General features: G+C 40.7%; 1 protein-coding gene across 4 annotated transcripts in view; it reads right to left on the bottom strand.

The window, feature by feature from the left end:
* The window catches only part of LOC127382222 (SAM and SH3 domain-containing protein 1-like), a 555,361-nt gene that overhangs the window by 34,050 nt on the left and 504,531 nt on the right, over positions 1-16,780 (bottom strand). For all 4 annotated transcript variants that reach the window (XM_051613541.1, XM_051613538.1, XM_051613537.1 and 1 more), the window contains 2 exons: positions 15,827-15,939; positions 14,281-14,382 (listed from right to left, as the gene is read on the bottom strand). In XM_051613541.1, coding sequence (XP_051469501.1) covers positions 14,281-14,382; positions 15,827-15,939 — 215 coding nt within the window. The remainder of the gene's footprint in view (positions 1-14,280; positions 14,383-15,826; positions 15,940-16,780) is intronic.

Genomic DNA, 16,780 nt, shown 5'->3' with positions numbered 1-16,780 from the left:
CAGTTTTTTTCAGGCAGGGCTCTTTCCCAGGGCTCTTCTTACCATACCAGTTATGCTCCTGTGGTTTGGGTCAGTCACTGGTCTGTCTGGCATCTCAGAACTCGCTGTTTAAACCTGGTTATAAACAGCTTCTCCAAACCGAAGCTCTGTCATTGGCGACTTCTCTTTTTTTTCCCCCCTCAGTCTTTACAGAAAATCAAAACCAGCAGCACAAGAAAAGGACGGGAAGGAAAAGGAAGGAGGAGACCTAATCTGCCTTGCTCACAAACTGCCACAGCTACAAGATTTTATTTTCCTCCTCCCTGCTCCCTACACTCCTCCTGAAGGCTCTCAAGGCTGGAATTAAGATGGACACAGCATTCCTCCAGCACTGACCAAGGGAAAACTCTGACCTTTTCAGATATACAGTGCAGTCCATATTCCCCAGCATCCCGTTTCGTTTTGCATCTGATCCAGTATGCTCTGTTCCAGCTGTTTTCCCTCAAGTATCAAACATTACAGAGACAAAAAAAAATTCCCCTCTCTCCAGCAGCAGTGACACAACAAGTTGAAACAATCCATTCCTTGTGAACAAGAAGACGACTTCAATTTTCAAGCCAGATTCAACGTTCAATGTGCTACTTCCTCTGTTTTAATCAGTTCAGAATGTGGAAGGCGACTGGGGGAAGGGTAGGGAAGGGAAGGAGAGAGGGGAGGAGGCCAGCAGGGCTCTATGGCTCAGGCCAGGACAGCCCTGGCACTGCATGCTGCTGCACATTCCTGCGTGCAGCGCAGGCTCCAGCTGGAGCACAGTATGGATCATATACCTTACTTTGTTTTTGCCCGCAATCCGAGCCAATTCACTGCATTCCTAATGGCTGGCTCTAAAAACCCTCATACAACTTCCTGTCGGCACAGCTATCCCGCTTTCCACAGTGAGCTCATCCTTTTTCCCCCTTCTCCTTAATGAAACTTTAAAAAAAAAGAAAAATCCCCCAACAACAGCAAGCCAAAAAAAGACCAAAACTAAAAAGAAGCCACCCCCTCTCAATCAAAAATGCTGCTGGAGGCTAAATAAAAGATAGGCCAAATACAAAAATGCATTCTGCTTTTCTAATACACTTAAATATCAGGATGTGGTAATAACAGTAGATGCTATGGGGCAGGACACCAATTAGCAGTTGCAGATGTATGGATACACTTCCAAGGGCACAAATAGCTCTTGAAGGAGCCAGAGCAGCTCTGAAAGCCTACCTCGCCGGCATGCTCCTCACGAGGCCTACCCCAGAGCAAACTTCGACCATTTTCCGCAAAGGCACTGTCAGTTACCGATTTCCCACAAAGGTCATGTTACTCCAAAATAAGAAGGAACACCAAATGGATCAGATGGCAGTAGGAATTGCCATTCTGCCATCCAAGAGCCACAGGAATGCATTTACTATGGGTACAGACTGGCTAGGTAATTAACAACCTTTTCCAGGAATAACAGGGCAGTAAAGAGAAGTATCAGACTTGTTTATACCAAGGTAAATTAAGCAGCAAGATGAACATTAATTCAGAGATCATGGCTTGGACAACTTAGTGACACATCAAACAACAAACAATTATATTTAGATAAGATGAAGAATGGATTTTTTTTACTGTAATCAAGATGTTCAGTCAAGAGTTCTTAGGCCATCAAGCGCATCTTGGCAAGCAACCACCTACATACTCTGCACTCCAGTTATGTTTATTTTAAATGCAATTACTCAAAGTAATTTCTTTCCTTCATTACTTTTTATACACCCTTGGTTTTCAAGACTATTGCTAGTCAATTGTGAGCTCTGGAAGATTGAGAGAATGGCTCATACCTGGTCCTCCCTCCCAGGATTTCATAAACAAATAAAACAATCAGTCTTAATTTTTCACTACTAGCATCCAATAAATAACTGTCCCACTCACAATTACCAAGATACAACAACAACACAAGCTTTTACAATGTCTGACATGTGCATTCATGACTACCACCATGAAAGCAAAGGCTGAAATAGCTTCAGTGCGAGGGTACTGACATCAAACCCAAGTGGGTGGTAGCGGGGGTCCCATAACACTTCAAAATTCATTCAGACCCATTGTAATCAAATGCCAGCTGGTCTTCCCCATCACTTCAGGACTCCTGGCACCCTTTGAGTTGGGGTTCTTCTCAGGCAGCCACAGACCCTTCCCATGACCGTGCTCAGCTGGGAGAGGCAAGAACAGCTTGTGCCTAACAACAGGATCCACTGGATAATGGGCTGACTAAAACCAAAGTCCATTCCTCTTCAGCAGCCTATTTCCTATCATATTGGGTAACATGTGGCATGGAAAATCTTCTGTAAAGGAAAAGATGGCTAAGAAGTTCATGCAAAAAGGCCTAAAAAGTCTGTGACTACACCAGTGGTGCTCTTCAGGAAACTTCCTTGTCAAATAATGCTGATTCCCTGAAAATGAAACTGTTTGGAAAAAGGGTTACACTTTTGATTCGCTTCCGGTTTTCAAAACGATTTGTTAAAAAAAAACAAAACAAAAACAAAAACGGCCTTGAAATGATCCAAAGATTCCATTTTGGCACATGGGAAACAGAGCTTATTTTCCCAGCTCAAGCAATGTGGATTTTTTTTTTTTTTTTTTTTTTTTTACAGCTAATATTAAACAGAAAGCAGAAATGTAAAGCATGCAGCCCAAAAGCGACATACTTGGAAATCACTGAACTTCAATGTTTTGACTTCCCCAACTCACTCTACCCTCCCTGCTTCCACGGTGACAGAACTACTTTTTTTGGTGCCTCTCCCTGACTTTGCATGGGAGAATCACCCGTATCTCCCCAACATGTGGTGGGCCATGCAAATGGCTTCCTGGACAGCTCTAGTATCCAGGCCTTGGCACAGGGCTTCAATACAGCCAGCAGCCAGCCCCACTCTCACCTTCCCCCTCCTTAAAGAGCATTTGAGTGTGCTGCAGCACTGCAAAGGGATAGACATAACCTGCTAAAGAAGGAATGATGCATCTGCAAGAGGCTAGGCCAGAGGCTCCCTGGAACAGGGAAAAGGAGGAGGACAAGCTGCACCCTCTCCTCTCCACCAGCACCTCCTGCTCTGAGCACATGGCTGTTCCCCCCTTAAGCCAAGCCTCGGGGTTGTTAATGTGCTGGTAAAACAGCCAGGGCCTCTCCATCTCTCCATCCACCCGCTGGAGCAAGGCCTCTCCCCGTGCTCCAAGGGGAAAACAAACGGATTTGCAGTACTGTAAATAGGAACAACTTAACTTCCATCTCTTTTGCTCCAAATTTTTCCATCCAAAAGCTCATACAGCTCAACTTTTAATTATTTTGGCTAATGCTGTATGTAGTAATTCTGTGGTGAATGCTTAAGTGTTTCATTTCTGGTTTCCAGGGCAACATTACATCAGATTGCAGACAGCTGGCTCCACAGCCTTAAACCATAACAAATTGGCCAAAGCCGACGCACAAAACTCGCGCTTGCTCTAGAGGAAGCGTGCAGGGCTCAGCCGGGCTGCCGGCACAGCCTGCGGGGCCCCTTGGTGGGGCTGGCCAGGCACAGCCACCCTTCCCCGCCCTGCTTGGAGCAAGTGCCTCCCCAACACATCTGCAACGCTCCCACCGTGCAGAAACCCGCCAGCTCGGAGAGCTCGGCTGCACAAACACGTGAAGGACTACAGGGAAACAGGGATGAATTTAACAGCATCTGGAAATACCAACGACTGCATGCAGAGGACTCCAGCCACCACGTACCACATGGCTGGAAAATGATGGAGAGGCCAAGGCCCGTCCCCACCACCCAGCTCTTCGCTGCTAACAAATGTGGCCACAAACCTACAAAGATGCTATCAAATACAGGAAAAATCAATTTCCTCTGTCACATCTAGTGTCTCTTCTGCTTGGAATACTTTTCTGCTCACGCACCTCTAAAGACCATGCTTTGCATCATCTCACATGTAAGATCAAAGTAAGAATCCTTACATTCAGGAACAAACAGGAAATGATCACATGTACTTTGATACTCCAGGAGCTCTCTGTAGTTCTGCTCCTGGTGCCCTCTTTGCTTTCTCTCCCCCTTTTCTCATGCAGACTCTTCGCTGCTGCCTGCTCTGGAGGCAAGGCACATGGCTTGCTCTGCCACTCTCTAGCATCCAGCCCATTTCACATGCCATAGAAATAACAAACCTAACCTCCCCCTTTGAATTAGTGCTTCACACATACACACACAGAAAACTAACATTTATTAGGGTACTTGGAATTAATTGGCAAAAAGTAAACCAGAAGTAAGTAGCTAGCTTTCGGCAGGACTATGTTTGGAAACACTTCAGAGTTATAGTAGCAGTCCTTAAAAAATACAAGACAGGCAAAGCCTGATAGTCAGGTCCTCAGAAAAAAGTTTAAGAAACACTAGGACAACATCCAGTTAAAGCTATCATAACTGATTAATCTGTTTCAGCTCCATAAACAAAAACATATGTGATTTTTACATGAGCTGTGTGAAGCCATTTAGAAAGTTGTTAAAATTTTATAAATCACTTTTATGCCTAGTAGTAGTTCAGCCCCAAACTGAAACCACTAGGAAACTTCCCATATAAGAAACAAGGAAATCTGTTAATATCTGATCAAGCTCAAGCTGCAATTATTTTTGGCTAGCAGAAAATTCTTGTTCAGCAAAGTGCAGCAAAAATACACATTCAGACTTGTGGGCATATCACATCACATCCCCCAGCCCCTGGCTAGCTCACTTGAGAACTATGAGCTCTACAGTAAATGCAAAGAGATTTTGCTGTTCCCTTTAGCAGACATGGCTACACATGTCCATTCTTCTTTCTCTCTAAGAGGCTTTACAGCTGCCAAAAAACCCAACCTTTCTAAATTTGTTAAGTTTTATTAAAGATGACTGGATAAAGTCAGAGACAGGAAAACAGAACAGAAAATAACTTAAAAGCCCAAGGAAAAGCAGCAGAGAACTGAGAAATGCTACACGTGCTGTGCCTAAGAATAACCACAAAAGCCTTTTCTGTTTATCCCTCTCCGAAACAAGAGGCACATCCTCTCCACATCATGCTACATGCTCAGTGACTTACCAGCTTCGGCATTTATAGGCCTAAAGCTCAGTTTCAAGTAATTCCCCCTGAGTCCTCAACTGCTGTCAGCTTCGTAACCCTAAAATTTAGGATCAGACCCTTCTTCTTAAGTATTGTACTCGCTCTGAATCCTGAGCACAAAATGCCTCTTCTCTGAAGTTACATTATCAGACACCAAGCTGGCTCTGATTCCAGCGCTGAATATGTAAAGAAAAAAGCGTGATGCTGGAGTCAATTAGCTGTTTTCTGCTCACTGATTGATTCCCCTAGTTACTCGCTAGCTGCATAACTTGCAAGAAAGGCATAAGTCATCAGCTCTAAGCAAATCTTCTATTCACCACAAGGAAAAAAGGGAGTGTTGTACATGGCAAACAATCCCTGTTTTCACTGACGAAGGCTTGCTGACCCCTTGCTGGCCTCCAGTTCCTTAATTACTGTCTATGGAATTTCAGTGAACGAAAAAAAATACAGAGAAACTCTGCAAAGCCAGGACGAAGACTGACCCTCAAACATGACCACTAGAGTGGAGGCTGTGTCTGTAGAAAATATAACTTAAGCCCATTACCAGGCTCTTTTTATTTTCACTTTTAAATTCTTCTGACAAAAAGCCCCTCTGAGAATTTCTCTTCACAAAGGGCTAACTTGACAGAAAAATATACCTTGCTTAAATGTTTTTTAAATTAGTGAACTTACATACTTTTTTTTTTTTTCCCCCCTTTCTACTTGCTTTCAGTGCTATACAAAAATAACATCACTAAGAACAGGAAAGGCAGAGGGTGTTTAATTCAGAAATCTCAGACTGGCCTAGAATTAGCCACGTTGCAGCTTTATGAAGCACTCCAGGCATAACATCCAGCCTCTCCTTCTAGGCTGGGCTCAGACTCTCCTTCCCAAGAAACAGACTCTGAGATGTTCAAGTAAATTGGCACTTCTCCTGCAATCAACCATACCTAATCACAAACCTTGGGACAAACCCAGAATTTGGACACTTCTCAGAGCAAAAAAAAACACAGAGCAAAAACCTCTACTAATTAGGAATACTGCTATCCAGTGGTGGAAAGCAGTAGCAAAGGCATAACACATTAGCACTCTCTGTAAGACCAGAAGAGATTGCCCTTACTCAGGACCATTCCGTCAATGGCCAGTTAATCTGGATTCAACACAGATCAATCACACAGTGAAATCCCAGTGGAATTAAATATCTACTTCTTTTGAAGACTGGCTGATTTTAATGAGCCACATAGCCAAATATCCTTTCCAATTTTCTCTACCATTGTGCTAGGGACCTTACACAGCTTTTCTACTCCCTACTGGCCATGTAAACTAGATTTATTGGCATGTTGTAGCTGCATTCTTAACCTTGAATTACTTCAGCCCCAAAACCCTGATGTAAAACCCTATGGAAAATTCTGAGCTTCAGATAAAACAAGCTAGTGTTCTCCAGTTTCAATAACATACTGACCCACATCAAGTGAAACATGACAGGGACTTCCTTGAAATTATCCCAGATTTCCTTAGAAGTTCATGGCCATGACTGAAACTGATCTAAGTCTGGGGCTTTGCAACTTGAGTTTTGAAGGTTTTGGGTTTCATTAAGAAAGTTTCACAAACCTCTAACCCTCGCAGAGGCTGTTTACAGAAAACTGTCTGAAGCTCAGAAGTGATAATCTGCATCATATCCTGAGGTTACAAATAAAGACCTCCAAAATTTTAAAGAAAATTAACAGAGGTCATAAAAGTTTTGCCACTTCACATAATTCACTGAAAGAGCATGAGTTGCAAAGGCTGTGTAAGTCTAAACTGTGCAATGGTAGCATCAGCCCCCCCCAGGTAAACTGTGGGAAACAGTAATTCCATGTCTGGGTTTGGTCTGTGATTACTTACAAGGAATCAAAGGAGCATCCAATGGCTACTTTGGTGAAAGATTCATGACACACTCGCTGATGACGACACTGCTTGCTGAAATTAGTGGGAAATATTTGTCATAAGTAACAAGAACACAAAAATTTAATTCTCCCAGGAGGTCTGTCTTCATACTAGAATAGCTGCTTATGCAAATTCCTAGATGTTAACTGTTTCCAGGTTTTAGTTAAGTAATTTTGAGAAGCACATTGCTGACGTTTGCATCTGCAAGCCAGACACATTTCCTCAAAGCCAAGTGTTTCTCTCACTGATTAGCATAATTAATTTTAAAGACATTACAACTGTACTCATGTACCACTCATCATAAGTATATATAAAGCAGAATCAAGCTCTGCATTACATTATTCCTTATTTATTACATCATTCCTTTCCAATTCTCCTGCGGACACCTCTATACATGGGAAAGGTTCTCTAACAAGGCTCCATCAAGTGCATCTTGTCTTTAGGGAAGGCCTGGGGAGAATCCCTATTCTTTGGTGTAGACTGTACTATTATCAAATGGAGTACACCACTAGTCCTGGAAACCAACCTCCCTGCATTTCAGAAAACCAAAGGCAGAACAACAATGCATGAAATACAGGGAAATTTGTATCAGAGAAAAAAATATATATTAAAAGAGAATGAGAATCCTTTAGTGAAGGCTGCAGTAATTTAAATTACTTTTTAAAATAATCAAACTACTAATATTACCACCCTAAGTGCAAGGAAAGAAACACTGGCAGTAGGGAGGGGGAGTAAGTGGTAACCAACAGGAGTGCAACTACAATTTTCTGTTTTATCACAAGTAAAGATTATTCAGCATGGGTCTGCCAAATAGGGCAGTGAAACACATGGCTTTTGAGATTCTTGAACCGAGCAAGGCTTTGTTCCAATTTAATAGGCTTGGTCTCAGAAAAGATGGGGGCAGGGAAACCACATTAGGGATTACAGCATCTCCTGCTGGTCGATGCATGCAGGGAGAATGCTCATTGGCTACCACAGTCCCTCAGTCTCTAGGTAATACGAAATCAGGCATCTGCCCAAAGGCATAAAGGTATAAAAGAGCCAAGTAACATGACAGAGTGAATATTAAATTAATTTGCCTTCCCACCTCTCACCCTCCCCAAATAATGTGGCAAAATGTTTTGCAGAAAGTAAGTCAACAGGGCTTGTCTGAATGCAGTCAAAACAGAAGTGGTTGTGAACATGCCTAATTACAGCCAGTGCCTGTGCATTACTGTAAGTTGTCTTCTCTGTTTCATGACCACAAGAAGATTTTTCTCAGAGACCTTACAACAGACCAATTACATCCAGTCTTCACATCCACAGGAGCAACTCCTACTGGCAGTGAGCAGGAGGTTTACTTGGGTTACATTACTGCCAACTGCTTAGTCCAATCCTGTGGTGACAGTCTTTAGTCACTGCATACTTAGGGACACAAGTTGTATCTGACAACAACATGGACGGGTCTTGCATGGTAAATAATACTTAAAGAAATGATCAAGTTTTATTCCTAAATAAACGTGTTTCTCCTGCAAATTTTAAAGCATTCTGAAAAATTTCAGACCAAATAGGTAAAAACCTCCCTAGAGTGTTCTACCAAAGTCTAAACACATCAGTGGTCTCTTGCTCTTCTATCATCTACTCCACAGGATTGACCTTACTTGAAACTTTCTATTATATTCCGGGAACTGTAACGATGATTTGCCTTTCTCTCATGAAGTTTCTTTGTATTGCTGTACCCATAGGAAACCCTACTCTTACGTGTGCAGAGAGACAGGAGAAAGAGCGTAACAAAAATACTGTAATTTTTTTGCTAGTAACTTTCACTGAGGAGTGCTAGACACTGTTTCTGAGATCAGTGGAAAAGGAGGGCAGCCAGTGCCTCTCAGGACAGATCCCCATGCTGGACACACAACATGGGAACGTAGCACTGTCATTCATTCTGAAGCCATGTCTCATTGTTGGCTGTTTCTACATCATAACTGCTACCAAGTACTGACAGCGTTATAGGAACTTGGATGACAATCATAAATATACCATCCAATACAATGAGGTCCATCAGAGCTTTTCAGGAAATCTTAAACAGAAATTGGGTCACTAGAGTCCTTGGAGCAAAGATTAAAGCTCTGCATTCATTCATAGCCACGCTCAGCACCAGCTCCCTCTCTTACTTCAAAGACCATGCAAGACCATGCAAGGTCTGGAGACAGCAGTAAGTTTTCCAAGAACTGAAACATAGAAACATCTTATTCCACCCTTTAGCCTGTAATGGAAAAAACAAACAACCCAACAACTTAAAAAAACCCGTAAGTCCTGTGGTAGCAGCAAAACCAGGGCTAACATAGTACATAGCTTTCAAAATGCTCAGAAGATCTATGTTGCTTCAGTTTAAACACTACTGTTTAAATTAAAAAAAAACACAACTCATCAGACCCTAGTTCAATTGATATCCAATACTGGTTCCCAATATGCATCGACTTTGAGCTTAGTTCTAATAACTTAAACTGATTATACCAAAAGAAGGTCTTTTTTCTGCTTACAATATCAATCCTGTAGTATAAGCAATAATAATGTTAACAAATGGTTAAACATTTTAAGAACCCATCAGTAATATGAGTAACACTGTATTCAGAAAGCATCTACAGTCTGAATTACTGAAATACAGTGTAACTCTGAATAATGTGGATTTGCTGTAGTTACACTCTAGAGTTACTCTTCAGGTAACTGGTGCTACAGAAGTTATATTGCAATTACTTCTTTTCCTTCTGACTTACCAAACAATACAGTAATGACTATTGTGAGTCAGAGATAATTCTATCAGACTTTTGTCAGAGCTGGCTTTATACCATAGGTAATACAATCCTGATTTCAACAGCTTTGGCACCCCTTGGATCGAAACAAATACAACCCAAAGTCCATTCTCATCTCTTATTCTGCCTTTGACAATAGTAGTAAACACAAACACAACACTGCCCACCCTTTCAACTTTTAGCCCTATTTAATGACTTGGTAAATGAAAATGTGCTTGGGAAATAATACAAAGGAACAGGAACAGCAAAATATGATCTCACTCCAGCTAGAGCTGTCACAGTGTGGACTCGGTTTGCTGCTGTCCATTATGATGGTGATCAATAGAAGATGGAAAAGAGTGGCAAGGCAGGGTTTTCCCCAGCATCGGCCTCACAGCAGATGCAGGTGTGCACAGTATGTCTCTGGGTCTGCACATGCTGCCATCCTACTCAGTGAAAACAAACAGGGTGCCAGTTTCCTACTGGTAACTGTGCCATGCTGCCATTCCTGGATAAAGAAGTGTTGGGAGGTAAAACAGCACCGTGGGCTCCCACCCATGCTGTTGGAGGGAGATGCTGTCTTTGTTCTCCCTGCTTATAGATTTTGATTGACTGTCTGCTGAGGCTGCTAAGGCCATGTGGCAGGTGGGGAGGTCTTGGGAGCATGCAGCACAGCTCACTGTGGCACCCTGCAAAGAAAGGCCAGCTCTGCTACCTGGAAGCTCACCTTAATGACCTCTGGAGGCCTGACCATTATCTGTTGATCAAAATCGAAACACCGAAGCCCAACAAGAGCAACGGAACAGTTCAGCCCAGAGAAGATTACAACTTAATTTAACTTGCATCTACAAAAAAATGTCAGCACGGCTACTTAGTAGTTTGTTTCAGTGGCATCACACATATGATACACACCTCTGTCACAACCTCCCTTCTTCTTCTCTGACTCACTCCCACATATAAATATGGTAACTGGTACCAATGGCAGCCTTTCAGCAGAGGACACAGGAAAGGATTTAGACTGGTTTCTCCTAATGTTGTACCAGCAGGGTTCTGGGGATGAAGCAGCCCTTCTTTAGATGAACTGAGAATTCTGGCTCCCAAAAGTTATCAAATGAGCTTCTATCTTTAAGAAGCATAAAAGGCACCTCAGTGAACAGAAAGAATGTGATTTTGAAGCGATTTTGAAGTCCTCTCTTTCCTTGGACTTTCTGACTCTTGAGGACAAACAGGCCCTTATCTAAAAATCCAGAAAGAGATCCATTTGTATCTGCACCTGCTTTACATCCCAATGCTTGGCACAAGGCAATGAAAGCTTGTCTAGTGTTACTGCAAGCAGCCTTCATTTCAACAAAGATGAAACAAAAATATTCAGAAATAAATTTTCAAAAACATGATGAGGAATTTTAGACTTTTGATACATCTGACTGAAAAGAAAAACATTTTCAACAGCATTCCCACATTAGCAAATAAATAACACTCATACTTTGTTGTGAAACAAAGGGACCAAAGCAGTAAACTGAAAGCTACAAACTGCTCTCAAGTGGCAGAGAACCAAGTCACCTACTGACTTGGCAAGGCTTTTGTTTGTTTGTTTCTTAGGAGCAAACAAGAAGGACACACAATTAACAGTCCAGCAATGACTCTGGTCTGCCTCCCTTCAGATGCTGAGATGATGATCCTTCAGTGCTTTGCAGTTCATCTTCGGGGTTTAGCATTGTAAAGGTATGAAACGCAAGTTTCCATTATCTGGTACAGAAATTTAAAAGACAAGGAGCTGGAAAAAAGAATCCTTAAATCAATCTATAAAATTATTTAAGGATCCACACCAGTCATGTTAGTCATAAACACATGACATTTTTCATTTTCCTAAAAAGCAAACCAACAACAACTAATGATATTTGCCCTTTAGATATTATTTTGTAGGTGGCTGTTCTCATGCTGTGGGTAGAGCTGACTTGAAAGCACTGGAGTATTAAATGCTTAGAACACTCTGCCTTCATTTTTAGATTATCTTATTCCTCCGAGTCCACCTTTTTTTTTTTCTTCCTGAAATGTAGCCATTGGGCAAAGCTAGACTAAGATTCTCCACAAAAGCCTAGCAACTCATCCTCATAAGTCCTCCTAACTAGCAGCAGATCTCTCTGCCTATGAAGACAAACTGAGCAGTAAAAAACCAAACACCTAAACCAACAACAACAGAAAGCAAATAACAAACCAAAAAAACATTATACTAGTGTCTTGATATCTTTTAAATCCCCAATGTTACCAAACGAATGTACAGCAACTACATTAAAAACTTTTCCTCAGTTCCCTCAATCTGGAATTATCCTGCAATTTGCTTTTATCATTTGTGTGTGCAAATTGTTTACAAAAAGATAAGTATGATCACAATGTTCTATTAAAAACTGCCTAGTAACAATCTGGACATGAGAATGAAATAAAAAAAAATGCCAACAGAACCAGAAGAGTCACTGCTCAAGTAGTTTTAAATTAAACCAGAAACTTCAATTTCAGTGGCTCATATTTTCAATTACTTGCTGAGGTTAAAAGGCACTGGGCTATCAAACTGGATGTTTTCAATACATGGAAACATCTTTGCTTCATGGCGTCTTTAAAATGAGTGTGGTAGTTTAAGATGAGATTCCAAATTTGCAGAGTATTAATACCACAGATGTCACTGGAAGTCAAACCATTTGGCAAAGAAAGGGCTTGAAAACACAGTCATCTTTGCACCTCTCAAAAGCTGGTCATTTCAGGTTAACAGAGATCTCCTTTGGCAAAACAGTGTGATGAACACCTAACCTACCTCTAGATACAGCTGATACTTTGCACTGTTTGTTTTTCCCTCTTGCAAGTCAATTACAGCCCAAAGTCTTTCAGTTCAGTTAACCCTAGTTTCTTTCTTGTCCACAAAAAGAGAAACCAAGCTGACTTTTGTTCTAACATGAAGTTTCATTTCTGCAGATGATCTGCTTTTCCCTTGGAGGCAAGCAGTTTCACAGCTTCTATGAAATGTAACCAGGATAGAATATAGGAGCAAGGGCAAAAATCTTGAGAGGTATCTACAACAATGGAATAGAGGTCTCCCATTGTAGATAGCAGGAAGATGGTTCAAATCCTACCAGAACAGTGGAGAGAGGCCCCACTTGACTTGAAGTGCAAAGATGGCTTAGCAAAATAATTTTGGAGAAAAGGTGCCAAGACATTCCAATAAGAAGCAAACACTGAGTCATGTTCAGTCCTCACAGGTATACACACCTTTCAGTAACTTCAACACAAGCATAAACCACTATCAGAAGATTTAAGGGAGAAATTCCTTATCCTTCTGAGATTTGACCATGGTAAATGAGAGTCTTGAGGCTTTTATGCTATAGGTATCTTAGCCAAAGGCTTTAAGAAGGGAAAGCTCAGGCAATAAATACTAATGAGTAAAAGATCAAGACATCTTTCAGCCAGCTAAACAATCAGCGCAGAAAAGTCAGGATCCTTCTTTCTCTATTTGCACATTTCTGATATATCAGACCAGAGTATAAGGCAACACCAGCCCCCCTCTGCTCCCATCTAACTAAAGATGGGCTCATTTTTTTTTAAATACAAACAAGAAAATCTTTCTCCACCACAAAATATTTTAAACATCTCATAAAACGACAAAGCATTCCTCTTTTCATTTATGGAGGAGAAGCTGTCTGCTGCAGTTAGCAGGAAATTCCATTGACAATAAAATCAATCAATCAATCAATGGTCTCAAAAGCCTATGATTCAATTATATGGGTTACTAAGAGCTTGGATTTGACAGCTGAATGTGTTCTTCTCTAGGATTTATCTGTGAACTTTCAATTAGAGAAATGAAGTGGAATAAACTACTAATATGAAGATATTTGGAAGGAAAATTAATTCAAATGGCCTGACACAAAAACTGTCTGGTACCCATGAAAACAACATAAGCTACACAGCTCAGACTTAAAAATTAAGAGAGGAAAGCTGCCTTACTGTTTAGGGGTCTGGCAAAAGGTGAAAATTCTCCGGGGCTGAGAGTTAGCAAATGCAGAAATAGAACTGTTTGAAAGCAGCAGGCAGATAGGACTTAGCCAGATCCTCATCTAGAATGCACCAACAAAAGCTAGGAAGGCCTGAGAAACTCTGATTATCTGTTACTGCCAATCAGCAAAATTAAACAGCTCCCTCTAAACAACCTAAAAAATCTTTTATATGAATTTTGGAACACTAGCATTTTTGCCTGGGATCACCTATATTTCAAAAGCTCAGTGACAAAGGGCCAGATTAAAAAAAAAGATTATACAAGAAGACCATTGAAGTCTATGACAACAGACCTTGAAGATTTTAAATCCATGCTAAAGATTTCTGCAGACAGAACACAGTATCACAAGGTCAAATGATCCATTTTCTATTAAGAAAATCAGCCGGTACATATTTCTGTAATGTCACAAAAGAATTTAAATGTTAAATGATACTGGGTAGCTATATCAGAAGGACAGGTACTTACATTACAATTGGAAGACCCATCAAATGTTGAGTAAGAACCATCAGGCCATTCTGTACCATCCACAGTGCTCGACTGCCTGTGCTGGGCTTCATATTCCTTCAGCTAAGATTTAAAAAAACACAGAGAACATTTTCCAGTGAGAAGAAGCTATCAATCTTTATGAAAAGAGCAAGAGTTAATGTCCTTTCAGGTTTTTTTCAACCTCGCATCATTTTGCAACTGGGAAAATCAGAACTTTTGCATTGCATGTCTTGCTTGTTCAAAATAAATTGTTTTAGAATCAGAAGTTTTAATTATGAGATTTTTTTTTCTTAAAAGGAAGTGATCTAGAAATACTGAATTTTGATGAACTGTCATTAGTGAAGTATAAATTACACATCCCCATCTAAGAGGCACAGTTTACAGAGGACAGACTAAATCAAAATAGCCTGCCAATTTCCTTCTTAAAGAAAATGATCTGCATTTAAGACTAGGAACCATCTTTTATATTTTTATAACAAAAGACCATTTTTCCTGTTTTCCAATAAAAGGCTTAAGACATGAACTGATCCTACTGCAGTCAAACTGTTGAGAGGTCATTAAGCAGTGATATAAAAAAAACACACAACAATAAAGGTTGCTGCTAGCAGCTCAGACCGCTAAAGGGAAATACAATACATATACTAACCATATAGATCAGGTACAAGCTTCCCTCCACAAAAATTTTAACAGCAGAGCAGTAAAGGAATTCCTAATATTACCACCTGCTGATTTTAAAATGTTGCATTTTTTTCATTATATGTTTGCCAGCAAAGCAATATTTTCTTCAGGTGATAACATGACTTTATATTCTAGGATAATCTATTTCTAATATAGATTGTCAGTATAGAAATTTATCTGAGTGCCAATTCATGATCTAAATCATGTTTTCTGCACCACCCACACAGAATACCCTGTGCTCCATCACAGCATCTTGCACAAAGGTACAAAATCAGAAGTGGTGTGGAGACTTTAACACTGACCTTTTTGCTCCTGAGCAATTTAAATCTCAGCTCTATTGCTGCACAAAGACAATACCTTACAGTTATTCTTCAAGTAGTTTATTAACACTTGAATTTTGTAAAGAAAACCTAGTTACAGCCACTGTATTTATAAAAATACATTTGAATTTATTTTAATAGCAAATGTAAAAAATGGCTGAATATGTTTTCTTGAAGGCTATTACACCAAAACAATGGCTTCTGGTCTAAGATACAAGCAGAAGACATTTTAGCTTAAATCTTAGTATTTTTTTAAGTTTTAATAGCTGAAGTTGGAAGCCTTCACTCAAACTGCCCTTCAGTCATTAGCAGCAGGAAAATAATAAGAAATATATGTGTTCTGAAACAAATTAGGCAACATAAACTATAAATTGCTATCTAATTTCTGCTACCTAGTGCAGTGGGACAAACAGACAGGCTTACTCTCCATTCTCCTATGTTTTGTAAGCAAACAAAACCTCCAAATTGGTATATAATACATTCTAAAATATGCTTCTCAAGGAAACTGAAGTATGTACATATCATACTCTAGCAAGTGCTTCCTCAATGGTGATCATCTTCTCTTTGACCATCATCATCAGCTGGATCCGCTCCTCATCACTCATTGTGATCTCACTGGCCACGTACCCTACATCTTCTCCTGCAGCAAAAAGCACAGAGATAACAAGCACATGTAAGAGGTGATGCACAGAGCAGGGTACATTGAAACTGGATTTTACCCAGTGCTCTGAAACCTGGTCATCACATGGATGTGGCTGGCCAGAAACAGAACCTCCTCAGAGCAGGCTCAGGGTATTTCAAAGGACTGAACGATTTGGAAGTAACTGAGCAAGAAAAGGAAGTAAATTAGGGCTAGAAAACTAAGTCTACTTGGACACTGAAAGCAAGAAAGCATGAAAAGGGGAAATAAAAAGTGACTGTCATCACAAACTTATTGACCCTGAAATACAAAAATCAAAAGACAAAGTGCTAATGCCAGTGAAGTTCTGCACTCAGCCCTGAGGAAGACTGTATTCATCGCCCAGAGTGGACTGGAAACCCTTCCAGGAATAGCATGCTGGGCCATTTGCAAACTGGTCATGTTCCCTTATCTATCCAGGCTATATAATCAGCCTCTGAGCTAGCACATGGTGCTGGATGTATTTGGGCTCTCAACTTTAGGACAATCACTACATGCATTAACAGCTAGCAAGGACCCACATTTAACTGACAGTGTAAATGTGCTCTTTTTCAACCTCCTACGTGGGCTCCCGACATCTTTCACAATCCATCTGAACACATACACAGTGACGTGGAGAAGCATCCCCTTGCAACACAAGGATCTAACAGATACACATGGGGAAAACAGAGATTTTCTGTGTGAAGAGAAATACTTTAAACAATGCACAGCTGCATCTTTTGTAGAAGGAAGACATCTGACAGTTCAAGTTTAGATGGAATCAATCCTACATTTGCACTAGTCACCAGATCCACTTTCACTA

Source organism: Apus apus, chromosome 3, assembly GCF_020740795.1.
Source record: "Apus apus isolate bApuApu2 chromosome 3, bApuApu2.pri.cur, whole genome shotgun sequence".
In the NCBI taxonomy this organism is placed as follows: Eukaryota; Metazoa; Chordata; class Aves; order Apodiformes; family Apodidae; genus Apus; species Apus apus.
This window is presented reverse-complemented; position numbering and strand designations above follow the sequence as displayed.